Below are 23847 nucleotides of genomic sequence, written 5' to 3'. Positions count from 1 at the left end.
TAAGGAATAAAAACAATATCTCCATATTTCTTACGAGCGTTTCCAGTAACTACATTGTTTCTTACCTTTCTGTCGCTTCCCGTCCGTCAATGTCAGCTCCCGTCCACGTTCCGTAGCACAGTAGCCTCAATCTCTCGACAACCCCGCAACACAGACACGCTCGACTCTCTCGATTGATTGCTTGTAATGCAAGTTACATTTTATTATCGATTACAATTCCTTCCTCATGATTTGTTTCGCACGCGTTTCTCGGCGGTGTCGGGGCCTCGGACTACTTATTTGTAACTCGATTGTTGACTCAACTTTCGAAACGCGCGCGCGCGCGCGCTAATTCGACAGATACAAAAAGATAAACTCTGAAAATTGTCTTCAAACTGCTCGCAGGTGACTCTCTTCTTCTCGTCGATCGAAATATTGTCCATTCCACCTCCGCTCTCTTCTCCCATTAATCCTATACTATATAGAATATAATAATAGTATACACACTTACATAAACATGTAACACACATATTATTGCGTATTCGCATAAAACATTCGCACATACTTTTCTTACGCGTCCGAACATTTCAATAGTTGCGTCGAGACGTTACAGATATTATACGAAAAAATCGCATAGTTGGTAGTAGTAATACTGACACGATAAACAAACGGACAATCTAGGTACCTACGGTTGAAAATTTCGAGTTATTGTCCACGATTCGGAAGCGATAGCGAAGTTTTGCTAACGTCTGGAACGAACAGAGTTGCAATACCAAAAGGAAAGTGCTACAAGTTTGTTCCGTAAGTGTACGTAGTTTAGCATGTGGTTCGCCGCGCGTGGCGGCCCTCTGAATTCTGTATTGGGCGCATACAATAAGAAAATCATGAGAATGACGAGTTTCTGTGTTCATCGTGATACGTGAGCGTAATAGCGATACGTGACTTTCAATGGATCGCCACTGATTCAACGGACAGTCTACATCGCTTTCTCGCGCCACGAAGAACTCTATTTACTATCTCCAGAGATTGCACGCAGCTACACGATAGTCGCAGATATTTTGGATATTCGTTCAACGTTGAAAAAGAAATGGGAATTCCGTATGTGTCGACATTTGTACGTAATAGAGATTGTCAGTCGCGATAACGAGAATACCTGTGTATGAATATGTGCTTTTTGAGCGCGCGTTTGCGTTCGCGTACGCGTCCGCGTTCGCGTGAGTAATCTTCTTACGCTATTGTAGATGGTGTGAGTCGATTCGCGAATTTACGCGAGTAATCGTATCGTTACAAGTATTGTTATAATTGTTCGTCGCCGATCAACGGCAACGCGGTTTGGGTGCAAAACGGACTCGCCGAAAAATAAATAGTACATTTTGTTCTTATCGACTGAACATCATCTTTTTCCCTGTAGTGCTTTCCTAACGAATGTAACAGTTAAACACGATGTAGAATCGTTCGCGCGGTCACGCGCATACATATATGTTACGATTTAACGGCGCGCGACACGATTCGCACGAACTTGAACGAACCACGGTGTTTGTTGCTTGGCCAACGAAGGAACGCGGCTTCAATTCAATGCTCAGCGAAGTGTCAGAGACTCCACGGAGAGTGAAACCGACGCGGATTGCCTATAATGTTGAAGAAGTGGAGTGGGTGTCGAGGGTACTTCCTCGATACGCTCCAAATCGTTGGCTGCGCCAGCGCTGTTTTGTTTGTAAAGCCGCGGCACGGCTTTTAAACTTTGTTGCTGTTGTTGCTGCTGTTGATTATTAGATGGTTCGGTAAAGGCAATGCAAACGTTATCGTCGGGTCGATCCAAGCTGAATTGCCTCTTCAGGAAACGGCCAGCTCCTGTTCTTCCTACGATCGAAAGGGTGGGATCGATTGATAACCGTAAGTGCATAGAAAGAGAAAGAGTTGGACAGGGATAGATAAAAAGCGTCTTACCATAATGTTCGTTAGGAGAAAGACATCTGTAATGATTGTACGGTGTGCTCAAATCCTTCTCATCTATATAGCCAACTAGTCTACGGTGTCTGACGGGTCCCGGTCTGTAGGAACTCGTGGCTGAGCTTGGAATCGATGTAAGGGAACTGGTCGACGCCCCCAAGAAAGCCGTTTCACCGGAATACACGGTAGATGCTCCGAGAGACGTTCGACCATCTCCCGAGGCAATCTTCGTTGCGCCAATCGCACCGGCGCGATCGTTCTCTTTGTCGTTGATTATCCGTTTCCCCGATAAAATATTCGTAAAATCTGACGACATTTTCGGAGACGATTTGACACCGTAAATCTGTTCCTCGTTTACGGATACGGCGATTTCGGGCTCCACGTTATCCTCGAGCCGTGGCTGTGTCGCGGTGATCTTGACGTCCACATCCGCGCGTTCGTCCTCCACCTTTCTTCCTTTGTCATCTTGAGCCGAAGAACCATCCTCGCGGGGGAGCCTGTCGATCGATGGCGCAGTTTCCGTCGCAGCTGTCGACACCGCCGTCTCCGCGGTCTTGGTCGGGGCCGTCGCCGTGGTCGTCGTCGCCGCAACCACCGCTACCGTCGTCGCTGTCACCGCTTCCGACGACTCGCTTTCCGTAATATTCTCCAGCGACAGGTTTTCGCTCAACCTTGCGTGGTTAAGAATTCGAGTGCGTGAAAAATGAGAAATTGCTACATTTCAATGGACGCCCAAGACAAATCGGAAATGAAAAATAAAGTAAAGTCTCGGACGGTTGCGTGCACGTTCATATGGACATACGCACGATTCTACAGAGTCGAAAGATTTGTTCGAACGTTGGTGAGCGGTTTTTCCAATTATTCTATGCTTTTAATCGAAATTGTTCGTCGATTTTTTTCTGAGAAACTTACCCATGGTTTTCCCTGAAGGTGGCGGCAGTATGGCAACAGATAAAAGCATTAAAAATCTGAAAAGCAAACACCTCGAATAAAGATCTACTACCAAAATAAAGTGTATACGCGTGGGTGCGACAACTGCTACGTCGTTGTACTTTTGTTTTCTGTGTTAAATTCACGGCCTCGAACTTGACAGACCGAAAGATTGGATACGCGTTAAATAGGATGGAGAGTTGCCCGACAGGTGGATGATTGGAATTTATCGCGTAACGAGGCGCCGATGGCCTCGGTACGCAAAATAAATATTACACTGCATGGCTGGAATTTTTGTTTGGTAAAAAGAGTCGATTGGCTCAAGGCAACGAAAAATGCGTTAACCGCGGTAAATACGAACAAAGAGAATTGTATTTCAATTCGTGTGTTCGATGTATGCACGCGTATGTGATCCTCGTGAATTTCGTTTCATTAGTCTCCTGATTTTCGTCGACTATATACAGGTATTTTGAAGTATTTTTGAAGTAATCGTTGGGTAATTATGGATGAGTAATTCGGTCGAGTCGTGGGACGTGGTCGGCTTACCCAAGCGGTGGCGGCGTCGGCAGTTCCTTGTCGAAGCCTTGTTTTCCCAGCAACCAGTACGTAAGCATTTTTCCTTTGCCTTTCACCTCGGTCGGTCCACGGTATTCGATGTCGTATCCACCGCACCGAGACAGTATGTCTTTCGTCTCTTGACTCAAATGTATGCGCCATGGGGCACCGGTCGATTCCATTCTCGACGCAGTATTCACCGTGTCGCCGAAAAGACAGTACCTCGGCATCGTCAAGCCAACAACGCCGGCGCAACATGGACCTACGCGCGTTCACAATAACGTAGTCAACAAATCATTCCGACGAGCCATCGTTTCGGGAAACGTTAAACGAACGAACGTAACACGTAAAGGACGTAAGATCGATCGGTTGATAGAAATTATACGAGAGCGCGTTATACTTAACCGGTATGAAGACCAATACGAAGCTTTAGCTGAGTTTTCGGTAGGTGCCTCAATTTGAACTTTCCGCTTTGGTGTAGCAAATCGAGGGCCATCGTAGCTATTTGAGATGCGTGATCGGGTATCCTTACGGGACAACCACCCACGACCATGTACGCGTCCCCTATGGTTTCTACCTACAACGAATGGGTTTCAATGGATGACATCGAACCGTGCTTCGAGAACTCGCCGGAAAGCGAGAACTAAGTAATTAGCGGCAGGAGGAACATATACATGTACATGCACGTGTGCCTGTTCCTCGTTTGTCCGCCGTTCGGTCGGCTGTTATTGGTCATCACCTTGTACACGGTGTACGCGTTGATCGTTGCGTCGAAGCAGGTATACAGGTCGTTCAAGAGGTCGACCACTTGGAATGGAGTCGAATGCGCGGAGATGCTTGTGAATCCAACAATGTCCGAAAAATAAATGGTCACTTCGCGAAATTCCTCGGGATCGACCGGCATTCCCAATTTCAATTTCTCTGCGACCGAACTGCAAGGATTACGAGTCGATTTAAAGGCCAGTGTAGGAACGACTCTTACCGGTTGCATGCACCGCACAGTTTCCCATTTACTCCATTTTTATTACCCCTTTACCCTTTCATCACCTTTCACCTCGTTACTCTTTCAACCCCTCTCGACCGTTATCTGTACTGTGCGGAAAGCATACGCTCTCTGTTCTACCTTGGCAACATTCGATTCAACAATTGTTCCGTTTTCTTCTTCTCCATATCCAATTGTTCCGTGCGTTCCCGTATCAACTCCTCCAGATTATTCGAATACTTCTCCAGCATTTGAAACATCGTGTCTACGAAATTGACCTTTCTGAGAATAGAAGAAAACAAGCGAATAATATCAGGCGCACGTAGCTGGATGGAAACGACTTGTTCATAATAAGCGGAGGGAGAAGATTTGGGAAAAGTTGATAAAAAATTCAGGAACCGTTCAGAAAAATCATTCGCCGCGCATTACCGCCCATGGTTGAGTGTCTTGAAACGATCGTGAACGTCGTCGAAGTCGGGTCTCAGGTCTGCGCTTTCCGCCCAACATTGGCGCATGATGTTTATCGCTTCGGGGGGCGCGGCGCCTTTGCTCACAGACGGTCTGATCAAAGGTGGCGGTTTCTTCACTTTCTCTATGATGTCTAGGATGAAACGCGAGAGATAGACGCGATTAGAAATTTCAGCTTGCGGTGGAAGTACCGGTCAACGATTCTTGTCGACGATTAATTCGAGCAACGAGCAAAAATAGGAATTATCTTTGAGCTTACCCTCCGGCGATAGGGCAAGCATGCAATAGGGTTCCCCGCGAACCACCACCTCTTGCATAATAATTCCGAAACTGTAAACATCCCCCGGCTGCGTCCCCTTTTTCCGCAGACTCGGCTGCCTCAGCAATTCGGGCGCCGTCCACAACAGATCTACAACGTACACGCGAAACAGTGTGAAACGCGCAGGGTCGACAACCTGAAATGTCGACGTCGTCTCGACGAATGGCTGGATGATATTCATGAGGACCATGGGTACCATACCTCGAGCCGTTTTCGGCGGGCACTCGATATTTTGAGCCTCGTAAAACGCCGGCAGTCCATAATCGGTCACCTTGAGTACCCAGCGCGCGTCTATCACGCAGTTGCGCGAAGTAAGATAGCCATGCACTCGCACCGGTGTACCATGAAGGTACCTCATACCCTTTACAAGCAAAATATTTCGCAAGAGTCTCATACCAAATATACAACGCGCCCATTACGTCGATTACGGCGATTACGTTTTGGTTAACGCGTTCTTGATCCACAACCGTAGGCGGTAACGTTGTCGTAAGCGTTACTTACCCGCACAAGATCGGTGAGCAAGGATAATCTAAAGGACCAATCGAGTTTGATCTCATCTTGCACCAACACGTCCTCCAGCGACCCTCTCGAACAGTACTCGTAAACGAGGCATGGTCTCGTTGGCTCGTTCAGACATCCGATCAGGGGATTCAAGTTTTCATGACGTAGCCCGTGCATCTGTGCATAGCGCGTAGAGCACAGTTCGGTTAGAAGGTGTACGAGATAAGCCAAGAGATGTTACAGCTTTTCATCGAACGACTCTACGATTCTAAACGATATATAATTGTACCACAAATATCGAACTGGCCAAGTTTCCTTCCGAAATTTCAAATACCGAGCACGTCGTGCCGCGTGCAGGTTCTTACCGTGACCAAAACGTCCATCGCCTTGCTCTTCAACTCGAACGTGCCATATTCTGCCGGCAATTCCTTCAACTGCACCAAGTCGCCCTAACGACACCAAACAAAACAACACAGTTGACGCGTTGATACACCGACCGATGCATTGCCAATGCATCGTTGTGTTCACAGGTAAGCTAGCTGAAGAAGTACTAACGTTGTACTGAGCCCGAAGAACTTTAAAGAAACCATGCCGTGCCAGGTTCCCCGTGCTTGTCCGTAGATACGGCCGCAAGGACGACACGCTGCCGAGCTGAAGAAGATCCGGTTTCTCCACCTCCGGGCCACCGAATTCTTGCAACTGTTGCAGCCAACAAGATAACATTGTCTCGATACCCTCATCCACCTGCCGGACAGCGTCGACGCAGGGCGTCTCGTTAACTCGCGGCACGTCGCAGCGTCTTGGACATATCTCGACGATACGAATTGTTCTACTCACCCTTCTAAAATCTACGCGAGGCACTTGCGGAAACACAAAATCCGATGTGGTCAGAATGATCTTGTACTGGCCTTTCGATATTCTCTTCTTAACCAGCTTTTTTCTACGATCGTGGGAAAGGTGAAACAAACGGGTCAGAATCGTCCGCTTTCGGTATTATCGTATAGAACAATGTTATCCTCGAATTCGCGGGAACATCGAGGCGAGGCGACGCGAGGCGACGCGTAGATGAATGGGATATCTGTTACCTGATCAGGATGCCGGCTAATATCGCGAACGCGGTCAACAACAGCGATCCCAGAACGATAGTTACGATACGCGCGATGCGAAACGCTGTTTCGTTTTCGTCGGAATGGTTCTCTGAAAGAGAGAAATGGTCGAAATGGACGACTATTTTCACCAGTTGATGAAAATCTGACAACATTCAAGATACATTTATTCAAACAAAATACCGATCTCGACACGCTCGACGTTCGAGCAACGACGTAGCTAATTTTTCATTACTCGTCACCTGTGCAATCGATACCGGGCTCCCCGTCAACCTCCGTGTTGCATTTCGGAACGTCCATGTTCGCGTCGTAGAACACCGGGGCGTTCGTCGACAATTTTCGAACCAGCAGCTTCCTTCGTTGTTCCACGCTGATCATTATAGGTTTCCAAGCATCGACCCGCCAGTCCAGCAATACGTACGCGTACATTTTGTTGTTGAACGAGTTGATGCTGGAGTTGTCGTACATTAATACGGTGAACGTTTCGTTCAAACGATCCAACAGCGACGGACTGGCGTACGTTTCAGTACCGTCGTACACCTTTTCTACATCGTATCTGTGGAAGATCAACAAACGCGTTACCTCACATTTCTTCTTTCTCCCGCCGATGCTTTTTTACGCGAACGTAAACGGCTGTGTTTTACCTATGATCGAGAGGCGTTATAATCACTAGTTTCTCCAAAAAGTCCGAACTCAGGTTTCGTGGTGGTAAATATCGATATTTCTTTCTTCTACGTCCTTGTTCGACCTCTGCTTCCGTTTCTACTCTTTCGCCGTACATTTCTACCCCTTCCGTTTCCTCAACAGTTTCCGGACCTTCCGTTTCTCCTCGCGTTTCCTCCCGTTCGCGCTGCTCCCTTTCTTCCTCGTCCTTTTGTTTCGCGTAAGCACCGAGCGACACGGGCTCGCGGTAATCGTCGGACTCGTTTAAGAAGGAATGATTCGAAGGCGTTAGGTTTTCGGAAGATATGGACGCCGTTAAATCGAAAGGAACCGAAGAGTTCGTCTCTGGTAAAAAGAAATCGTCGTCCTTCGTGTGAACAATCATGGTGGTAGCGATCCACGTGGTGCTCGACGGCTTGCGAGCGGCGTCCAGCACGGCGAGAACTCGAGATGTTATCTCATTGTCATCCGACGTTGGCAGACACAACAGGGTAACTGTAAACGATCGAATCGAAATCTGTCAATAAGATACGCACACCTCGTGGCCATTGCGCCATTAAATATGGGACACTTGTGCATAGCTAGCGACAATGTACGGTAACTATATAACACAGAGATATGCAAATACGATCGATTCACCTCTTCGGGAAATGTTGTGCGTTGGGCGAAGGAGTTTTCGAATCTCTTCGAGGGAGGCGTGATACGGCAATATCACGTGATATCGTAATATAGCCCCGATACCTCGAAGAGCATTTAACAGCGCCCTGTCGAGGCTCAACCACGGTTCGCGATCTACAAAACGAAAATTATATTGGATACGGTCTATGGTGTGTCCCGTGCATCGAATTGATGTTACCAGTTCCTATCATGGACACGGCCTTCCATTGCAAGTGCATTAGTATCTCCGTCAACGCTTTGGCAATCGCAGGCAAAGACGGCGATAGTCTGACGATCGATGAAAATTCTTTCATGTCCATGTCATCTTTCTGAAATTAGGAGCGTCGCCGACGTCAGACGGGATTTCAAACGTGTTCGTTTGTAAAGGGGTAAATTATTGAAATGTCTTACCAAAGGACACGTCCATGTGAACAGAGACACGTTCCAAAGACGCGCGAGTTTCGCTGTAATTTCGCACATGGGTGTATCGACAGCAGCCACGACGACTTTAGTTTTTCTCTCGCCAAGTATGCGCAACAAGGTGTCGAGTCCTCGCGTCTTTCTTTCACACGATACTGCTCGACAACAATAATGCCAATGAGATCAAACGATAATCCTGTTCTCCGCCGATACGGTAAATACGGTCGTACGACCGCAATACTCACGAGACGGTGGAATTACAGCGATCCGTGCATCGAAGTTCGATCGGTCGAAGAATCCTTGGATGTCTGTTGCGTCCGTTTCGCTGTTACAGTTCTCTCGCAGAAAAACCGTTACTTCCGCTTGCCGTTCTCCGAAGGCGTCTTCGAATTCGGTTTCAGTTTCGATTTCGGTTTCGGTTTCGGCTTCGGTTACGTTCGATGCGTACGAGACGCACGGAGCTCTATCGGAGTTCGATAAAACGAAGCAACTGGAAAGGATCGCGATCGGGATCCACGACCAGAACCAGCGGAAAGAGTTCCCGGCCATGGGCCTCCGACGACCCTATCTAGCTCGGCGCGATGTTTAGGTCGCTCGGTAGTTTGCCTTTTCCCCCGGGAGAGCTAGTTTATTGGCCCGTATCTATTCGGTTCTGGGTACCCTTCCTTCCAGCGTACACACTGTGCAACAAATCAAAAATAATACACGCTATTACCATTTCTATTACGTCGGTTCTTACGATGCCAACCCCGTTTCTCTCTTTTATTTTATCATGTCTTTTCTCCTCTATTGCCTTTCTTTTTCTCTTCGGTCCGTTGTTTACTCATTTAGAACGGTGGCGCAATTCGCGCAATCCCGTCCGTTCGACGTGTCGAGTTAATTCATCAAATTCTCTCGCCGCGTTGTAGGGGAAGCTTTATTTATGGCAAATATCTGTGACACGCGCGGAAGTACGGGACGATAAACGATCAAGAGCGGTAGTAATTAGAGCGTGCACAATCTTTTCGTACAAAAAAAAGGTGTCGTACAACTTAATCACGGTAGACTAAAGCGCCGCAAACATTTTCCGCCACATTTAGTATTTACCGGTGCTAAAAATATCGAAATATTTTCGAAGAATCTTCCGCGACATGTCTTGAACAACATTACTCGTAAGTGCACTTATAGCTGCACCTATACCACCCTCTCAATTTCCATCTCCATCTCCATCTCCATCTCCATCTCATCTCCATCTACATTTCTATCGCTATCCGATACGACTTCCAATGTACCCTTCATCGTTTCGACCGATCCGCACGGGATCGAATTCTGTTGCTCGCTTAACCGCAACAACAGCGGAAAGCCGAACTATAGCAGTTCAAACATTCCAACAGTTTAGCCGATAGTTTTTCCCGTCGTTGCGAGCTTAAGCAAACTATACAAATCATTTTCTGTTTCGACGAAGAAACCTATCTGTGTCGGAAACGTAGGAAAGAATTGCCACGTTATGTCATCGCGACGCGAATAATACGAATAATGCGAACAAAGTTGCTAAATTATCGTTGACGAACTTCTACTTCATCCACGTCCTTTCTTTTATTCTTTACGCGCGTTGAATCGATTTGGAAATTGTTGGTTGTCATTGCTACATGCGACAAAATGAAAACGCGAAATCACCCACGTAAAACCTACCTCGTCGCCGGAAAAAGAAAAGACATACTTTTATTTACTCGTTCGGACACGGTCCTCATATTTTCCCGTGACGCGTGCTCGTTTTCGCGTACGTGTATTTTAACATTGTTAACGCGGCCATGCAGGACACAACATGAGCGTAAATATATGGCACAGCATGCATGCAACGTATAGTTTGGTCAGCCCGTTCTTTCTTCCTTGGGCATAACAAACGTGTTCGAATTGGACACAACAAGCTCAGTGACAATGACAGATTCGTGAAGGGTCAGGTTTGCTCTTACCGTTTCTCTTCTCTCGAGGATCGACTGCGATACAATTGTTCCCTCTTCTTTTGTTTGCCTATACACCAGAAAGGGTTGCGTGCTTTCGATGAGATTTTAAAAATACGCATATCGTGAATCACTGATGACGAGTAGACGAGTTTGGTATTCCTACTTTTGGCTCGCAAACCTCGGTTAACTTCGCCGCGAATCAAACAAAGTACACGAAGCACGCAAAGCACGCATGCAATCAAACAGGAGCCGCAAAACGCGAAAATCAACTGAAAATTAGAAACGTTTATGGACGGACCGAACGCCTTGGCGTCCGATATCGAACTAACTTGCCTACCTCCCTTCTACACATGCTCCGGGCTGACGTTATCACGAGGGAGGTTTGTCCCGGGAGCAAGACCAGCAACCAGCATGCAGTCCCGCACCGCGCTGGCTGCTCGGTGTGCTCTGTAGCATTTCTCTTTCGAATCGCGGATGCTTCTCTCGTCTTTACTCTCTCTCTCTCTCTCTCTCTCGCTCCTCTCCCTTTTCCTTCTCTCTCACATTCTCCTCGTTCCTGACCAAAATCTTTATTAAATTAGTTGTTTACGCGCATCATCAACGCATAATGCTCGAGCAATTGAAAATACTCATTATTTGATCGCTTTCTTCGTTCCACAATTCTTCCATTTTTCCTTTCCTCCGATGCAATTGACTTTCCCAGTGGGCCTCAAGACGTACCATCCTCAAAATCAATATTGCAACAACAACAATTTTAACAGAGGTTCTTTTGTTTGTCGCAGGCTCCGAATCAGCACCAATTCGATCGATTTGTGTTCCAAGATTGTCACGCCCTCCTACAGCAGAAATGTACCGACCGTTTTTATCCGTTGGGTAAATGAGAAAACAACGAAATAGGAAAAAAAATGTCGCAAGAGCCACAAATCGTCTTTAGCAGTTCATATGCGACTAAAATCGATGCGTTCTTCTCTATTTCATCTTTTTTTGTGTACTGTTAGCCAAATTATCGACTATCGGTAACTTATACGTCCATGTACGTGACAATTGAAGATGTCACTAGCAGTTATTAGCACAACTGTGAATTTTGATTGGCAGAATGAGGGGACACATATTAAATTAGAAGTGGAATATGTATCATAGTTCAAAATAATTATCGAACCCTGTCTCGTGTATTTGAACTTGGACGCACAAGAAAAAGACGAATGAAATCGGCTCTGTACACTGACACAGATGTACGCGGAAGCTGTGATTGTAATATCAGCTGTGAAAGATTAATACCAGTGCTTACTTACCTTTAAATCATCCCTTATTACAGTACCTTTATGACAATTATAATTCAAATGTGCTAAAGTCGAAGACGGAGAAGGTAAACAATCCTTGTTCATTCATTTTCATGTGTGATTCGTGTGAATCAATGCGTTTTTTATGTATCTGTTTCAATAGCTAAAAGAGTTCCAAGTTTTCCTGCATGGTCATTTAACAGAAGAGGTGCTTCAACGCTTCACAAATTTTATAAACGGTGAAAGGTTAGTGAAATGAATGTCTGATTTAAGAACTAATTAAAAACCAGTTACATATCTTGCGATTTAACAATATTAGGACAGCTTTCTTGTATCACTCTGTGAGATCAATTTCTTTTGCAGAGATCTGTCACTTTTCCTGAAAGAAACAAATTTTGATTGAGCAATGTTAGAAGAAGAACTTAGTACCATTGTTTTACCAACACTGTCTACTATGCTATTTTTTATATTTACATTATATTTCTTCCGATACCTTATAGGAGAACCTCATATTCAGATTCGTGATGTTACCAAACAGCATAATTGGAAATCTACAAGAAAAGAAACTAAGGTACACGTATTTTGATTACATTAAATACGTTGTGACAATGCAACATTTACTGAAAATTCTATTAAATATTAATTGGCACGGTTTCTATCTATCTTTGTATTTTATATAGCTAATGAAATTTTTTTATGGACCATAAATAAATTCTGTAGTACGTGTGTAATGTGTATGCACATGAGAAAATTAACTGTTTTAGAAAGGTCAATAGTTTGCTTATGTTAACTTCGTGGAGTACAAAATGTAAATAATAGAATGTTTATAAATGTAATGTAATGAATGTCATCAATGCAGATATAAATTTGCCATAGGTAATACCATTTACATTAGAAAAAACTCAATGTGTTTATGCAATGTCAGAATGTTAAAAAGAACAGTAAATATTAACAAAGTCCTTTTTTTCTGTAGGCATATTATTGTAGCATATGTGAAGGTTTGCTATTAAATGTTGATGGGTTGATGTGCGATTGCTGTGGCATATATGTGGATCCTAGTTGTGTGAAGATTGCAGACAAACAATTAAAGTGTAAAGTTATTCGTTCAAATATGAATGAGCCAATGAAGCATCATTGGGTGAAGGGTATGTCTCTTTTTATTAGCCTTGTACGTGTACATTACAAAAAATGTGTAATGGTAATAAAAGTTGCTGCCTTGTAAATGTTTTTTAAAGTTGGTATCAGTTGTAGTAGTAATTTCTATAGATCCACCCTATGGTTACAAGTTTGATCGAGCTTGTTATATTTTTGTTTCAGGTAACTTGCCACTGTCTGCTGCATGCGATGTATGTAATGAGGAATGCGACCTGGAACCTGGTCTAACAGATTCATGGTGTTGCTGGTGTCAAAGATCTGTTCACGAAGATTGCAAACCTCGACTCACTGAAGTATATTATATATATTTCCATAGCTTGCATTAATTTATATAAGTAATTTATGTATTGTGTTTGCAGATATGCGATTTTGGTAAATTTAAATTGTTGATAATTCCACCAAATAGCTTGGAGGTTGTAAATCAACGCAATACCGTGAGACGAAGATTACAACTTCGTACGGTTATACCGCCAGATTGGCCTAATTGGAGACCTCTTATAGTAGTTGGTAAGACAACGCTTAAACATAAAATTAAATCGCAGACGCGATATAGTGCATGTTTAGAGTAACATTTTAAATAATTGTAGCATCATTTATGGAATTTTGTTCGCAGCGAACAAGAAGTCTGGCAATAAAGATGGAGGAGAAATTTTGTCCATATTTAGAAGGTTATTAAACCCTGCACAAGTTGTTGATCTATCAGAACGTGATCCCGTTGTTGCTCTTGAATGGTGTCGCTTAATAGGAAAAGTAAAATGCACTGTTCTCGTGGCAGGTGGAGACGGGACAATAGCCTGGTTATTAAATGCTATTCATAAACTTCAATTAGAGGTAATATATCTGATACTGTGAATTTACTTTTTTTTGTGAATTTAAACTTTTATTTTATTCAGCCGAGTCCGTCTGTGGCAATTATTCCTCTAGGAACAGGAAATGATTTATCCAGGGTATTAGGATGGGGAAAGGAACATGATCTGTATAGAGACCCTACACTGATATTAGAAGAAATACAAGCTGCACGAGAAGTGAAACTCGATAGGTATCCAAAGAATATTCAATACGTATAGATATAAATGGAGAATATTGTATACTTACATTTTCCCCTTAATAATTTATTAGGTGGACTGTGACAGTGGATCCATATGGTGGGTTGGGACTACATGGTACGCAACAGAAGCTTTATATGTATAATTATATGGGTATAGGAGTTGATGCGCAAGTAACGTTACAGTTTCATCGCACACGGGAAAGCCGATTTTACTTTTATAGTAGTAGATTATTCAATAAGGTAACACATTTCATATAGTGATTTGTAATTTTTTGTAAAACGTTCATACTTTTATGTTTTCATCAGCTACTATACTTATGTTTTGGTACACAACAAGTGGTGGAAAGGGAATGCAAAAATCTTGAGGAGTATATAGAACTATATTTAGATAATTCTAGAGTGGAATTGCCCGCTATCGAGGGCATCGTGATCTCGAATATTTCTTCTTGGGGCGCCGGCGTTAATCTTTGGACAGATTCGGGTACAGATTTATAAATTATCTACGTATGAAATTCGAGAAAAATACAATAAATCAACTGTTTCTTCTTTTTACTGAACACTTCTAGAAGAGCATGGTGTGCAAAGTTATAATGATGAAAAATTGGAGGTAGTTGGACTTTATTCATCTTTCCATATGGCCGAACTTCAAGTGGGACTTGCTGATCCTTATCGAATCGGTCAAGCTAAATCTATAAAGGTATTTTAACTATTACTAAAAAATGAAACTCTTTAGTTTACATTATTTTAATTAGCATTTATTATACGCTATATAGAAAATTCTATAAATAAATAAATGTTTTCTCAACGTATAGATGAAATTACTGAAATCATATGCCATGCAAATTGATGGGGAACCTTGGTACCAACATCCTTGCGAAATTAATATTACATACTGCAACAAAGCGTCTATGTTGGTGAACACTGTTGCATAGGCGAATTACTTAAAATTTATTATCATACTTATGAGATCGTATTTATGTACATTCCAATGGTTGATATAGATCGACAAGAAATTTAACATGGCTTGTTAAGAGAACTTACATAGATTAAGGCGATACAAATGGTGAGCGGTATTAATAGCTTTTCTGTAAACAAAGAGATATCTAGTCGTTATTCTGGAGAACTGTATATCTGTACATTAAACTTTAAATAAATGAAAGGTAATTTTAAACTTTCGTTCATTTCTATTAGATAGTCTCTCGACCTCCAATTTGATATACGCTAGCCAAATATTAATGTAAGTATCGTTTCATCGAAAATTGTAACTATTTTGTTTCTAGGAAAATAGATCAGTGATTTTGGATATGAAAGTTGCTGCATAGAAGTTGCATGAGAAGTTATCACACATCGGAAATTAATTGGAAGATCGTCGGTTGGTTCCGAATGAAGACACGCGTCTATCTTTAATATCAAACGGAAAAAATTTCTCTAGTTATGACGGATCGTCAAGTGGAATTTCTTGTTATACTGGTGTCGATATGGTTAATACATGAAGCAATCAGAATTGTAAATAACATGAAGTGAATCAAGGTAGAATACGCATTGCATAAGTGTTCCAGATTATCGTTCGGTTGGATAACCGATGGAAAAACCATTTGAAATCTCAATACGTATTGCGCAACGTACTTTTATAAAAAAATGAACGACTTTCATTACTTACGCCATACAAGTAGTCGATGTAGAAAATTTAGAAAGATTCCTTTTTGAAGATGAAACCAAATTGGCCGCATTTGTAACGTAGAATTTTAGCAAGTTGCGGTGGACCGCAATAAAATACCGTCACTTTTCCCTTTTTCTTGTCTTGAAGCTGTTTAAAAACTTTATCCCAGTTTGGACGACCAGCGTTCGTTCTTGTTTTTAAACCTGTTATGAGATCTCGCTTTTCCTGAAAAATTCAACGAACGCATAAGATAATTTCTTGTATAAAACACAACGTTCTGCAAGCGTATTGTGAGCGCAATATGCAATTTTTAAAATATCATTACATAAAACATAGCACAAAAATGCTTTATATATTGACATGTTACCATTTGATGAAGTAAATCCATAGCTAGCTGTAAACCGACAGCCTTCATATCATTTTTCTGCAGTGCGCTGGTAATATACATATGCATCTCAAGGAAACGTTCCATAGCATCGCCAAGCTCTGCTTGTTCCATTTCTAATTGAGATAGCAAATTTACAAACCACTCAAAGGACCTTTGATCTCTATTGATCCAAAAGAAGTCTACCTATAATAAACGACAAATGTTTTAGTTTTGTTTAAATTAACTGAAGTCTGAATTGAACGATATGGACTTCATAAATTGATAAAAGATCTTTTGTCGTTTTCAGATAAAGGAAGACCCGCTATACCAAACTTAGCAATATATTATAAATATATACCTTCCTCAGGTGCATCACAGTAGACGGAATATCGCTGGCCCATGAAAATGTGCATTTTGGGCATGTGTGTCTGGCTTTCCAATAACGGTGCATGATAGATTGTAATATTGACGCGAAAGGCGTCACTCCGATCCCGGTTGCAATTAAAACAGCATGTTGTGCTTGAAATATGTGACTGGAAGGAGCGCCATATGGACCATCGAGGAAAATCTAAATAATCATTATTATAATATCCTTACCTTTTAGTTTCTATAAATTGATGCATAGTAATTTGGTTGCAAAACGAATAAATTAATTAAGTTTCCTATGGAGATTGTTCTTTAACTGGATTTTAGAAAATGGAACTTATGGCTTTGGGAATTTATAAAAGCACCGAATTTAATAATCACATATTAGCATTCTTTTAAAGTTGTAATATTGAGCATATTATTTACCTCCAATGGTTTCCCTAAATAATTCAGCGATGCAACATCAGATTTGGTGTCATCTGTACTTCTGTTTAGTGTCTCCTCTAATTTTAACTCGAATCTACCTTCTTCTGCTGCTTTTTGTGATTCATTTAATCTCTTAGCTGAGTATTTGTATTCGTCTACATTTACTTCAAAGGTTGCTGTTTTATAATATAAATATATAATGTTATTTAAACGTTTCAAATAAGAAATGTTAGAAGAAAGTTTTCTTACTGTCATTGCTTGTCGGAGATCCTACTCTATACACATTATTCTCTAAACTTGGAGTCTTGAAAGCAATTATTGTTGGTTTAGTTCTCATATACCGGAAACTTTGAGCAATATTTCTGTTCTGAGGACTCAAATAAGCTTGCTCTAAAGACTTCAGTCGGGCACCTTGCAGTTGACTCTCGTTGAAGTTCCTCTCCGATTCAGATCTCGTATAATCGCGAAGTCTGTCGAGCAAAAATCATGAAAAGTTTCTTTTAGCTTATTACACCACAAGATCATACTTTTACTGTCTTTATTTTGTTTTATTTTTCGATAAAGGTTTCAATTTAACAATTTTACCGAAAATTGTGCAGAAGGGAACAAGTACTTTTATCTTTGACATGAATTATAAAATAGAAATACTGAGCAAGTTAGATAGCAAAGTAGTGTTGAAATATTGCTGTAACAATAGAAAATAAAATTCACAGGACTTTTTGAACCATTTCAGTGTCGATAAAAAATGTGAACGACTTACACCATTAATCTGTCTCTCGTTTTTCTTCTCGTTTGCATATCGGGCACCGAGAACGATTTCTCTAATGGCATTTTACTATGCAGCAGTAAACGATGAAGCCTTCCTTCTTTGGAAAATTTACTGTTATCTGGTGTATCTACATAAACGCATGAATATTGTTTTCAAATATTTATACGTATTTTTATATCTGCAAGTGGACAATAGTAATCGGTTTGCCGTTTACCATTCGTACTGCATGGCGAACAATTTTCGCTACCATTATCGGAAACGAAGGTGGGATTGTCGAGACCTTGACTATTCTTCGAAGATTGCGAAGTCATCTTCGTGTGGGGGCTTACATCTTGTTTGTTATTTAAATATCTACGAGAAACAATTGTAGTCAATCATTCGCGATAATATTACGGATTTTATAAAGCGAGAACCTCACATATTTTTGGGAACACTTTTGTTGTTACAGCTTTCTTCTGGAAATACGCTGCCTCCTTGAAGTTTCACCTGTTCTTTCTCAAAGTACGAATAAAGGCTATTTGTCCATTCACCGACAGCTCGAATATGAAGCCATATGTAATCTGTTTAAAAATAATACTAATGATTACATAAATTAAGCGAACCTTACCTGTAAAATAATATTTATCTACAATATTTCCAAATGTGCAATGTCCAATTTACTCTTCCATGGCATGGCTCTGTCAGAAATTGTTGTCGCGTTCATTTCGAACGCGGGCTAATTTTAAATCGTCTTACCTTCTTGCTCCGGGGCGCTGCTGATTGTAAAAGGGTGCCATTCGTACCGAGCAATAGCTGGTATATTCACGAAGACGTAATCACCAGGCCGAAAATCGAAATGGAGCGGTCGTTTGATGACCAAATGTGTTACTTTCGATGGCAGCAAGAGGCCCGAACTTATGTAGGTTTTCCCGAGTTCGGATCGAGACCAAGCGATCCGGTGGATCCTTTCGATCAGAAACAATGTCCCTGGCCCGATGAACCATTTCCAAAAGTTTGGCCCGTGGAGAATCGTTAATATCCAGAACGGTATGTAGAGCAAATGCGACCAATAAAATATCTGTGTAATCGAATCTTAACTTAGCTTTCTGTTCTCACTTTGATGAACACATAAGGCAAGAAGTTTAAGTTTCAAATCGATATTAAATATCTGACATTTTCTAAAGAAATGCAGTATGATATTTGCAAATTGGGGTGTTAAATAAATATTTCGAGGATATAGAAATGTGCAGAAAAAAAAGGGTTATTAGTTGATACAAATATCGCGAAGGGATGATTTTTACCGCATTTTTCATTAGACACAACGTAACTTCTGACAAGAATCATTTGTGTCTAAAAATATAAAAATAGCGCCATTACATGCGGTGGCAAAACGCTCAAATTGGTAAAAATTTACCGACGGGGTAAAAAGTTCCGAGAAGTGCACGGTGGCGCCATATAATGTTTTAAAAACATAATCGGATCGGTAATTTGTCCACTAGTTTCAACAATTTGCTACTATGTGTAATGGCGCTTATTTTAGATTTTACGGAACAATCGATCAAGGATCTTCATTCTTCCCTTAATAATTTAAATAAATACCTCCCAACATTTTATATAAAATCTTATTGAAATACAACCTCGAAGCATCCACCACGGCGAACGAAAGGCATCGAAGAAAGTGTCATGATGATGAGAATGACGATGAGAATGATCCCAGTAGGATTCGCATAGCCATGCACGAGACCGAATAGTCCTGGACGACTCGTAAATAGCCACTCGTTCAGGGTGTAATTTTGATAATTGAGCACTCGGTCGTTTACCACCACGGTGCCTGAAAAATTCATACGTTTCATATCAGCGTTCAACCACGCGTATCGCTCATTATTAATTTTTAACTTTGAATCTCTCGATTTCGAAGATTTAAACGAAAGGTATGGTATAATATGAATAGTGTTCGTTCCAAATTGAACACGCGAATTGTTAACATATTTTGACACTATGCATTAAAGGTATTTATTTTTAGTGTCAGGAAAAATCTTGGAAGTTGACTTCGAGTGATCCTGGATGAAACAATGGACATACCAAAGTTTAAAAGATGCATCAGTGTGTGGACTACGCTGAAGGCACCGATCAAGACGCCTGTTACTTTATGAAGGTAAATGTGCTGGTCCAGCGGAAGTACCGAATTGAAACCATGAGTTCTTAGAAAGGTGATACACTGCCGCAACATAAGAACTAGGATAAAGCTACAGTTGAAGTTCAAACATTGACCTGTATAGAAATGTTTGTCATAAAGAATTCGATTGATAAAATATTAATGAATAGTCATCGGCATTCTTACCGCAAGCACGAGCGAGCATGACGTAGCCGTTCGAGGCTCTGTACGCGTACAATCTCGAGACGAACAAAGCCGCGTTAACGAAAATAAGGATGCCGATGAAAGCGAGATAGACGTAATTGTTCTTCATGTACGGTTTTGTCAGCTGGTACGGCCGCAACGACGCGAATGATCTCAGCAATGATCTCTGCGTTACTTTCGGTTTTGGCGGGACCAGCCATCGGTCGATGCTGCGATCAAATTTCTGTTTTTAATTATTTTCGCGTTCAATCGACGCGACGTTATAGAAACCAACAGGTTTCGCGCAATAACTAAAATATAGAAGTTTGGTCACCTAATCGAGAGGTTCTCCAATAATCCCTCGTGCTTCTGTAATTGACTTTTGAGCGCCTCGTAAGTGATCGCACCACGGTTGGCCTGATCGGCATCCTCGAATAATGCTATCGTTAATTCTTTGATTTGTTCGTCGCTAAACTCCATTCCATTCTCCTCCATACAGGCTCTCATCACGTGCTCCAACTCGCGCAGTTGTATCAATCCGTCACCTTTTTGTTATCAATTATTTCCACAGATTGCACCGAAAAATAAATTAAAGAAGTCACCGAATCCGAGTAACTTTTGGGACACCATGTATTCGTGGAGATGCGCAACTTACCGTCGATGTCGTAGACTTTGAATAAAAAGTTGATCTTGTCGTCAGGGCTTTTTCCTGCGAATTGGTGCATCGCGTCCAGAAATTCTTGAAGAGATATGGCTCCAGAGTTGTCTTTGTCAAATATTTCGAACGCTCTGTCCGTGAAGAATGGCTGCAGGAGAAAAGCGTACCGGTGTATCTTGTCGCAAACGTTCGATTTCATCGAGTATCGTTGCTCTTAACGATACTCTAAATAGTATTTAACGCAGAAAATGTGTCTTACGTTTTTCGACGTGACTATTTTATTAAATTCCTCGCGCTTTATCTCTTTCTCGTTGCCCACCATTTGCTTGAAAATCTTCTCCAACCATTCTAAACTGGTCTTATCGAAGCCGGCACGTGGTCTGTGGAAGCAATTGCAAAAGATAGTGCTCAATAATCGATTTCCATGAAACAATGAATAATAACGGAATTCGTATCACCTTCTGTCGCTTATGTTGGTAATAAAATCCATAATTTGATTGGACGACACATGGTTCGCATTCTCTTCGTCGATTAGACGGAACAGTTTATCTACCACCTGCGAAGAAAGGCTCGAGACAAGAAAAAATTCAACGTTTCTTATCATTTTTTTATAATTAGTTATAATTAGACCGATAATCTATATCTCAATACCATTTCAAACATAAATCTTTATATTATTTCAGGGGAAAGTCTGCTTCGATTTACCTCTTTGGTAGCAAATATTCGCTGGAAATTGACGAAGTTTATAGAATCGTCGCCGCATACGTTGTACACGACGCTATCAAACTGGTCGATGAAATTATGCTTTTTATTCCTAGTAACATATCATTTGCTACATTAATACGGTTTTGATCGTCGATCAATAAATATTATTATCAAAAAAAAAACGACAATTAAGAGATATTTCTTACGATAGTCTGCTCTTTACAAATTCGATCCACTCGTCTTGCTTCAATATATTGGAATCGTCATGATCGAACAAGGCGAATAATTTCTCCAACAATCTCTGAAAAAAGCGCACTATATTAGAAATACCACCTGCATTTCGATGCAATCGTGACAGTTGTACATGGGAAAATTGGAAGTCTGGTGCACGGAGAGTTTTTCGAGCCACTGCACAGCGATTCAACCTTATGGGCGCTCAAGACAAAATTCATAACTTCTTTTGTGTCGAATAAAAAGATCTTCTTTGGATTGTAATTCTTTGGAAACTGTATACTGACTAAAATATGTAGGCGTGACACATAACAATCTGTTATGTAATATAAATTCTCTATACGTACAAAAATATGTAATAATAAGCAGACAGGTATTATTTATGAGCTATTTTATTATTCATTACCAACGTCGTATTGCTCTAACCAACATGTGGAATTTGTTTTAGGCAAACACCGGTGATGATCGGATCCATTCAAGGCTAGGTAGACTAGACAATCACGCGACCGCGATTCGAATTCTGAGTTCTGAGTATCAAAGACGCCCGAGGCGCGAACGCTTTTTGGCCCCGGGCGATCCGCACCACCTTGATCGATATCGGTGACCCTCGATAGATTCCCTTGCCATTTGCTACGATCCCGTCGCGGCTCTGCCTCCTCCGCTTCTCCCTTAAGTCATTCTACGGACTCTAGAGCCTAGTCGACATTGATCTCACCTCCTTGTTATTTACTTTCAATGGAGTCGCGACCTTGTTTCACTCCGTGTCGCGTCTTGTCTCAAATTGGCCGAGCTTTTTCTGAGATGCTGCGATTTAACGTGTCCTTCGGGTTAGACCGCAGTCGTTGCTTTCGTTTCACCCATTATGTACCGAGCAGTGGAAAACAAATCCGGTCTTTATACTTGTACTCGATGCCATATAAATGAAATTCCCGTTAGACTGAATAAATTACTGTATTTTTACGACATCTTTTAGGTTCTTGGCACGGCCGTTTAAGCGTTAAAAAAGGGATTACGCTTGACGTTTGATCTGTCGTCCGAAGGATCGTTGACGACATCGTTTGCTGCACAATGAGAAGCAATTTAATCCCGGTGATAATTGGGTAGGTGCTTCTATACCAATTTGTCGATATTATGTTGTTAGCAACACAGTTATTCCCACTTTGGTAGCACGTTATCGCGCGCACCTCGTTCAGAGCTTATTACCTGGTTGTGTAACTAACTTGTATAATTTTCATCCGATCGTGTTGGAATGAACAAATACTAAATGCTTACAAATGGATTACAACGAAAGGACACGTAAATCATCGTATCGGATTGCCATTCTGATTCGGATGGAAGTTTTGGTATTCCAAATTTTTCTTTGACAAAACTGAATTATACCAATGCAATTTTCTACAAGTAATTGTTTAAATGCAGCAGACACCCTCGACCGAATATTTATTTTTATATTTTAGTACAGCAATAGTTTCTAACGGTGTATTAAATTTTTATTTCGTTTGTAGCGTTGCTTGATAAACGAGGAATGAATACGTTCATCGAATATCCGTACGGTAGCATCTTTTCGAAACGCGGTGAACGTCTCCCTCGGAAATGACTTGGGAAGAGATCAAGATCCAGCGACGGGAAAAAGTAAGGGACGGTGTTTTAATCGGATCGTGCTCGTTTCGAAATCGTTTCCTCGTTAAAGACACACACCTGATCCAAAAAAAGACGCCTGAACGTGTCTCTATTATAACGAGCGTTGCCGTTCACTTCAATTATTTGGGAACACTCCTCCAAGGTGGTCGCTCTCCTCCTTTCAATGAAACGCTTATCTTCCATCCGACTGACGTTGCAATCCATTTTATTTCGGCACTGGTTCGCGACAAAGGCCCCGTAGATTCTTTGATCGTCGGCGAATCGTTTGCCAACGTTGTGTTTACGCTCGACTTGTTGTCATCCTACGTTCCCCGCGAACCTAAAGGAAATCGCGAAGATGATCGCTGCTTAACAATCGACCGACTCGGATCTCTCGACGCTTTCCAAAAACCTAATTATGTATACCGTCTAAACGATTGTGTTATCGATAACCACCTATTCGTTATATAAAGTGGAAGAAATTTTGTTTAAGTCACTAATATTTTTTAGCAAAAAAGAAATCTCGGTGTCATAAATTTAATTCGTCCGAATCCGACTCGCCGACGCGATCGTCCACATTACAACGTTAACACTTCACAAATCTTGCCGCGAACGAACTTGGCACTTGTCGACGCACTGGCAGAGGTTTAACGAATCCTCTTATAATTACAGATTCGGAGGATTTGTTTGGAAAGGCACGCGATGAGATGGGAACGATCCTCTCCGGATTGCAGGCTGCCACGTGTTACTTTGATTGGCTCGACGTCGCCGCGTA

General features: G+C 41.8%; 3 protein-coding genes across 5 annotated transcripts; 1 reads left to right on the top strand and 2 right to left on the bottom strand.

Annotated features, from left to right (window-relative positions):
- Positions 1 to 183: 183 nt before the first annotated feature.
- Positions 184 to 10768, bottom strand: LOC144471553 (retinal guanylyl cyclase 2). 2 transcript variants are annotated; one of them, XM_078183700.1, is made up of 22 exons: positions 10483 to 10768; positions 8776 to 9210; positions 8522 to 8685; positions 8310 to 8439; positions 8093 to 8245; positions 7435 to 7948; positions 7033 to 7346; positions 6770 to 6881; positions 6522 to 6624; positions 6240 to 6428; positions 6050 to 6133; positions 5685 to 5861; positions 5385 to 5544; positions 5124 to 5273; positions 4826 to 4997; positions 4538 to 4678; positions 4154 to 4346; positions 3820 to 3991; positions 3406 to 3676; positions 2842 to 2853; positions 1927 to 2600; positions 184 to 1839 (listed from the first exon to the last, which is right to left on the bottom strand). In XM_078183700.1, exons 2-22 carry the CDS (start codon positions 9077 to 9079, stop codon positions 1559 to 1561), a joined length of 4470 nt encoding a protein of 1489 aa, XP_078039826.1. In that variant the 5' UTR covers positions 9080 to 9210; positions 10483 to 10768; the 3' UTR covers positions 184 to 1558. The 2 variants fall into 2 exon arrangements, with proteins under 2 accessions (XP_078039826.1, XP_078039827.1); XM_078183701.1 differs by lacking the exon at positions 184 to 1839 and having other exon boundaries at positions 2511 to 2600; positions 2842 to 2897.
- Positions 10769 to 11569: 801 nt separating this feature from the next.
- Positions 11570 to 14905, top strand: Dgkepsilon (diacylglycerol kinase epsilon). Of its 2 annotated transcripts, none has more exons than XM_078183315.1 (12): positions 11570 to 11839; positions 11917 to 11999; positions 12117 to 12324; positions 12727 to 12898; positions 13071 to 13201; positions 13268 to 13415; positions 13522 to 13739; positions 13802 to 13947; positions 14028 to 14196; positions 14263 to 14437; positions 14526 to 14653; positions 14769 to 14905. In XM_078183315.1, the coding sequence occupies exons 3-12, from the start codon at positions 12160 to 12162 to the stop codon at positions 14886 to 14888; spliced, it is 1572 nt and encodes a 523-aa protein (XP_078039441.1). In that variant the 5' UTR covers positions 11570 to 11839; positions 11917 to 11999; positions 12117 to 12159; the 3' UTR covers positions 14889 to 14905. The 2 variants fall into 2 exon arrangements, with proteins under 2 accessions (XP_078039441.1, XP_078039440.1); XM_078183314.1 differs by having other exon boundaries at positions 14523 to 14653.
- Positions 14906 to 14959: 54 nt separating this feature from the next.
- Nox (NADPH oxidase) lies at positions 14960 to 23380 on the bottom strand. The gene is made up of 20 exons (XM_078183313.1): positions 23151 to 23380; positions 21431 to 21525; positions 21225 to 21333; positions 20978 to 21075; positions 20779 to 20899; positions 20517 to 20667; positions 20196 to 20406; positions 19865 to 20091; positions 19606 to 19794; positions 19161 to 19354; positions 18280 to 18601; positions 17963 to 18104; positions 17759 to 17895; positions 17536 to 17671; positions 17025 to 17245; positions 16776 to 16951; positions 16342 to 16551; positions 15984 to 16187; positions 15617 to 15841; positions 14960 to 15041 (listed from the first exon to the last, which is right to left on the bottom strand). Exons 1-19 carry the CDS (start codon positions 23295 to 23297, stop codon positions 15644 to 15646), a joined length of 3288 nt encoding a protein of 1095 aa, XP_078039439.1. The 5' UTR covers positions 23298 to 23380; the 3' UTR covers positions 14960 to 15041; positions 15617 to 15643.
- Positions 23381 to 23847: the final 467 nt, after the last annotated feature.

Source organism: Augochlora pura, chromosome 6, assembly GCF_028453695.1.
Source record: "Augochlora pura isolate Apur16 chromosome 6, APUR_v2.2.1, whole genome shotgun sequence".
Lineage (NCBI taxonomy): Eukaryota > Metazoa > Arthropoda > Insecta > Hymenoptera > Halictidae > Augochlora > Augochlora pura.
Note: the sequence above shows the minus strand (reverse complement) of the source record. Positions and strands in the feature narration are given on the sequence as shown.